The sequence below is a fragment of the Crocuta crocuta genome, unplaced genomic scaffold (genome assembly GCF_008692635.1).
Source record: "Crocuta crocuta isolate KB4526 unplaced genomic scaffold, BGI_CrCroc_1.0 scaffold127, whole genome shotgun sequence".
Lineage (NCBI taxonomy): Eukaryota > Metazoa > Chordata > Mammalia > Carnivora > Hyaenidae > Crocuta > Crocuta crocuta.
Genome location: NW_027532008.1, coordinates 11,363,860 through 11,369,352, shown reverse-complemented (window position 1 = coordinate 11,369,352; position 5,493 = coordinate 11,363,860). Strand labels below are relative to the sequence as shown.

General features: G+C 63.2%; 1 protein-coding gene across 1 annotated transcript in view; it reads left to right on the top strand.

Annotated features, from left to right (window-relative positions):
• Nucleotides 1–5,493, top strand: part of LOC144241137 (chloride channel protein ClC-Ka) — a 12,260-nt gene continuing 6,767 nt past the window's right edge. Inside the window, exons 1-12 of the mRNA XM_077775585.1 lie at nucleotides 1–19; nucleotides 580–686; nucleotides 1,379–1,507; nucleotides 2,291–2,419; nucleotides 2,994–3,130; nucleotides 3,378–3,455; nucleotides 3,559–3,615; nucleotides 3,751–3,755; nucleotides 4,107–4,249; nucleotides 4,569–4,653; nucleotides 4,746–4,847; nucleotides 5,412–5,492. Coding sequence (XP_077631711.1) covers nucleotides 587–686; nucleotides 1,379–1,507; nucleotides 2,291–2,419; nucleotides 2,994–3,130; nucleotides 3,378–3,455; nucleotides 3,559–3,615; nucleotides 3,751–3,755; nucleotides 4,107–4,249; nucleotides 4,569–4,653; nucleotides 4,746–4,847; nucleotides 5,412–5,492 — 1,046 coding nt within the window. The 5' untranslated portion in view covers nucleotides 1–19; nucleotides 580–586. The remainder of the gene's footprint in view (nucleotides 20–579; nucleotides 687–1,378; nucleotides 1,508–2,290; nucleotides 2,420–2,993; nucleotides 3,131–3,377; nucleotides 3,456–3,558; nucleotides 3,616–3,750; nucleotides 3,756–4,106; nucleotides 4,250–4,568; nucleotides 4,654–4,745; nucleotides 4,848–5,411; nucleotide 5,493) is intronic.

Below are 5,493 nucleotides of genomic sequence, written 5' to 3'. Positions count from 1 at the left end.
GCAGGCACGACGGACAGAGGTGAGGGGCTGCTGGGTGCGGAGCTGGGGGCTGGGTTGGGTGGAAGCTGCCGGGCAGGAACACGACGCCGGGGGACAGGGAGCCAGCACCTCGTTTCAGTCCTCACGGGGTGTCCTTCTGCGTCCGTGGTTTACCCGCCTCCGTGGCCTGAGCAGAGGAGGGGGGGGGCTCTGCGATGGGCAGGGGGAGTCAGAGCAGCCCACGGGGACCCCTCAGAGTGAGCGACTTGCCTCGGGGCAAGGAGATTGCTCAGAGCAGTGGTAGGAGCAGCCGGGAGGGAGCTCCAAGGCTTGGGGTCCTGCCTTGATCAACCTGCTGCTGAACACAGAGGGCACAGTTAGGAGCCCCGGCCCCCACGCCGCACCCTCGGCGGCACCCCCTTAGTGAGGAGGGCACAGCCGACCTATGTCCCCTCCCGTTAACTTCACACACATGCACACACGTGCGTACAGGAAAACGCTCTTCCTTTGTATCGGAGAAGTAACCGTACTGGGAGGGCCAAGTGGAAGGGTAAGGCCTTTGGAGCAGCTCACCCGGGGTCTGTCTGTCTGTTTGCTCAGGGGCCCAATGGAAGAGCTGGTAGGGCTGCGTGAGGGCTCCTCGGGGAGCCCTGTGACTCTTCACGAGCTATGGGGCCCGTGTCCCCGCATCCGCAGAGGCATTCGAGGTGAGAGCTAGGCCCCCTTCCTCTCCCTGTCGAAGACCCCTCGGGACATCACCCCTACCTACCCACACCCCGCCTCCCCCGCCCACCTTGAAACCCAAGACCCATCCTGCCTAGATGTGCCCACAGTCTCTGGGTGGCCGGGGGCGGGGGAAGGGATCTGTCTGCCTGTCCATCTGCCTGCGGGTCAGACGTGCTAGATGTGGGGCAGTCCCAGGCCCGATGGCTGCACTAGAGGCCTTGCTAGGGGCCCAGTGGGTGCTGCCCGGCCTGGCACGGGTGCGGCATATAGGATAGCCCCACGGGTCTGGAGACATGGAAGGTTCCAGACTCTTGTGTTCTGTAAGCTGTGGGCCCTGTGGAGAAAGCTGTAGCCTTCAGCACACGCGCCCCACCCCCTGCGGCTCCGTCATTCTTCCATGAGTGTCCAGCGTGGGGTGGGGGTGGGTGGGGAGGGTGCCAGGCCCATGTGCCCCTCCCTCCAGGGCCCACCGCGCGGCCACCTTCATTTGTCCCGGTTCCTGCTCTGCCCCTCGTGTGCACACCCCCTTCTGGGCTACCCTGGACTTGGTCAGCTGGCTCCGGCCCCACACAGCCCCTGCCCTCCCCGCCCTGAGCCTGAGCAGGCCTCCAGGGAAGGGGCTGTGCTTGCCCCACCCCTGCCCTGGGCGATGACCCAGTGCCCCTCCCCCCAGGGGGCCTGGAGTGGTTGAAGCAGAAGCTGTTCCGCATCGGGGAGGACTGGTACTTCCTGATGACCCTCGGGGTGCTCATGGCCCTGATCAGCTACGCCATGAACTTCGCCATCGGGCGCGTGGTCCGAGGTAACCCCTCCCCGGCACGCACTCCTGCTCTGGACACAGGCTTCCACGCACGTTCTCGGGATGCCAGATGGGCCGCCAGGTGCATCGCGGGTGGAGGAAGGCTCTGGGTGGGAGGAGGCCTGAGTCTGCTGCAGGCTTTGCTCCTGATTTGCTGTGCGACCCTGGGCAGGCTCCTGCCTCTCTCTGGGCCTCAGTCTCCTCATCTGCACAATGACCAAGTGAGACCAAATGTTCCCAAGAGCCCTTCTTCCTCTAAACTTCTGCCCAACCTCTTGCTGATGCTGTTCCTTCTCATCCCTCCCTCCTTGCTCTCAGCTCAGTAACTCCGGGCACTTGCTTAGACCACCAGACACAGAACTTTCTTTCCCCATGCTTCAGCGGGCTCTCTGCACCCTGAGATCTCTCAGGAACAGAGATAAGGGGGCAGGAAGGTTCTAACACCCCTCTGGTGGACTGGCTCAGGGGCTCTCGTGAGGACCTGCTACGTACCATGCGCTGGCCGTCATCTGAGTGCTTTCTCACGATGACCCTGGGAGGGAAGTCCCACTGCTAGCCCATTGGACAAGATGGAGAAACAGAGGCTCACAGAACTTAGGTCATTTGCCCAAGGTCATTCTGCTAGGGAGTGGCAATACTGGAATATGGAACCAGGGTCCTCTTCCTCCCTCCATTTGGGGATGTGCTGCTCCCTGGGTGGCCCTGGGCTTCCCCTTTGAGCCTCCCTTTCCTGGTCAGGGGACGCCTGAGGGCTGTGATGGCTCCCTGACTCTCGCATGTCCCCAGCACACAAGTGGCTCTACCGGGAGATTGGGGACAGCCACCTGCTCCGGTATCTCTCCTGGACCGTGTACCCCGTGGCCCTGGTCTCCTTCTCCTCTGGCTTTAGCCAGAGCATCACGCCCTTCTCTGGAGGTGAGCCATTTGCCTGTGTGCTTTGCACCGCGGTGCCTTGTGCCAAAGCCTTTTCCTGTCCCTCGCGGCTTCTGATGGGGGGAGGCAGGAAGCGGTGACCCATTTCACAGCCAGAGAAGCCAGGCTCGGGGGAGTCATGCCCCTCGCCCCAAGGTCACACAACGAGAAGGCCAGATCTCGACTCTTGGGTCACTGCTGGCTCTGCTCCCTGTCTTAGGGCTCCTCTGGGGGCTGACGGGGGGCTCTGGTGGTGGGCTCCCCTGGGAGGGGCTGAGGGAGGGGTCCTGCTCCCCCAGGCCCCTCAGCTCTGCCTCCAGCTCCAGGCCAGCACTGGGGAGCCCCAGGGGTGCATCCCTGGGTCCCCCCCACTTTGCCATAGCCATCTGCCAGTCTCCGCTGGAATGACGTGGGCAGCTCATGTCCCCTCTCTGACCGTCATCTGCAAATGAGTTTACAGATCCTAACTCAGGGTCTCCGAGGGCCTGACAAGCTCACAACATGGGGTGAAGTGTTAAGAGTCTAATCTGGAGACTGCCCCTCCTCGGTATTAACCCCTTGTCCATCCCCTGCCAAGGTTCCGGAATCCCCGAGCTGAAGACTATTCTGTCAGGCGTGGTGCTGGAGGACTACCTTGATATCAAGAACTTCGGGGCCAAGGTGGTGGGCCTCACCTGCACCCTGGCCACGGGCAGCACCATCTTCCTGGGCAAAGTNACGGGCCCCCGCCCCACCCCGCCCCCTCTGCCTTCCCCCCAGCGCCCCACAGAAGCCGAATCAGCAGGGACTCAGGCCAGTGCCTGCCGTCAGGGGTTCGGTCTTGGGGAGGAGACAGGCTAGGTCCCCAGAGTGTGACAGAAGACTGGGGAGATGGAGGAGGGGGGTGCAGATGGGTCACCACCTAGGTCTGGATGACTCTCTCTCTGCTCTCCCAACCCTGGGCCCACACCTTCCCGGGCAGGGCCCCTTCGTGCATCTGTCAGTGATGATCGCTGCCTACCTGGGCCGTGTGCACACCAAGACCATTGGGGAGCCTGAGGTAAGGGAGTCAGGGAGGCCCCCCCTTGGAGGACAGAGAAGGAGGGAAGGGTGGGGGTTGACTCTGAGCCCCGGACTCAGGATCCCCCCTCCCCCCTGCACAGAACAAGAGCAAGCAGAACGAGATGCTGGTGGCAGCGGCTGCGGTGGGTGTGGCCACAGTNGGTGAGACCCTCCCTCGCACCCCTCCCTGCACCCTGCCCCCCCCCATCCATCCCCTGCTGCTGTGGACCCATCCGCTCACTCACTCCTCTGTCCGGCTGAGGGACCTGGAGGAGGGATGGGGGCCAGCTGAGGTCTTGTCTCGCAGCAGACTTGAGGGCACAGCGCCCCAGGGTGGGGTGGAGGTGTTGACTGAGACACTTCCGGGTTACGCCAGGCAGACTTGGGTTTGAAATCCAGCCCCCCCTGCGTGACCCTGGGCAGGCGAGTTCAGCTCTCTGAGCCTCACCTCCTTGGCTGTAACATGGGGATCCTAATGGCCCCAGCCCAGAGGGCTCTTGGAGGGATGGAGATGGCCCAGAAGTCTTCCCTGGGCTCCTGCCTGCCCTCCCTCAAGTCAGCTCTGGACCAAAGAGCCAGGGCGGCCAGCCCTGTCTGAGCAGGACGGGAGGGGTCAGGGCGCTGGGGTGGGTGGGGGTGGGGCTCTAAGCTCAGCACCACTTTCAGGCGTCCTGTTCAGCATCGAGGTCATGTCTTCCCACTTCTCGGTCTGGGATTACTGGAGGGGCTTCTTCGCCGCCACCTGCGGGGCCTTCATGTTCCGCCTCCTGGCAGTCTTCAACAGCGAGCAGGGTGAGTCCCCAGTCCCCATCGGACCGCCTGACCCCAGCCCTGCCTCCCTTCCCATCCCTCCCCCTCCTCCCCTCTTTCTGCCTTTTCTCCTTCTCCCCTCTCCTTCCTCGCCTGTCCTGGGCATGAAGGATGGGGACCCTGAGTGTCCAAGATGGTAAAGCGAGCAAGGAGGCAAAGCTGTTGGTGGGGGCCTTGAATGCCAGGAAAGGGTGTTTCGGGGGCAGGATCTGGCACCGCCATGATGCCTGTTCGCTGAGGCTGGGACTCGGGTGTGGCTGGGGTAGGAGTGTGGTCCCTGATCATTCCCCTCCTTCCCCAGAGACCATCACCTCCATCTACAAGACCAGTTTCAGGGTGGATGTCCCCTTCGACCTGCCGGAGATCTTCTTTTTTGTGGCACTGGGGTGAGTGCTCCCTACCGGGGGCTTCCCGCAGGCCTGAACTGTCACCTTGCTTCTGGGGGGGTGGGGCTCTAGAACTCCCCTCCGCTCCCCAGGGCCATCTGTGGCATCCTGAGCTGTGCTTACCTCTTCTGTCAGCGAACATTCCTTGGTTTTGTCAAGACCAACCGGGTCACCTCCAAACTGCTGGCCACCAGGTAGGCTCTGGGCAGGGACTGGGGACCTTTCAGGAGGGACAACTCCCACTCCCCCAGCCTCCTGATCTGTTTTATAGAGAGCCTAGGCCTCTGTGCTGTCATCCACCTACAGAGCTCCCCCAACCTTTCTAGCCCACACGCCGTTCCCTCCTAAAACCCCCTCTTCAGGTCCCCACAGTCACCCCTCCACACCCCCCAGCTTGCTGGGCTGCCAACCCCTCGCTCCGTCACTAAGTTTGCACCCCCCCCATGGAAGCCCCACTTTCCCGTGGAGCCAGGAGTCCTGACTGAGCCCCTCTCCTCCCAAACCTTGCCTGCCCCCTGGCGTTGGCATCTCAGAGTCAGCCCTCCTCTGTCCCCCTCTCCCCTCACCCCCGTGGCTTCATGGGGCTCTGTCTGGAGCTGGGTGGGGCTGACCCCCACAGGTTTCCTCCCCTGGAGTGGGTCTGGCCCCCAGGGTGGTGGGGCCCGCCCTCGTCCTTTTCCCCTTCCGTGGGGTGGGGGTGGGGGAAGCAGAGGGCCAGCCCTGGAGCTGCCCTGCCCACCCCCGCCCCCGCCCCACAGCAAACCTCTGTATTCTGCCCTGGCGGCCTTGGTTCTCGCCTCCATCACCTACCCTCCTGGTGTGGGCCGCTTCATTGCTTCC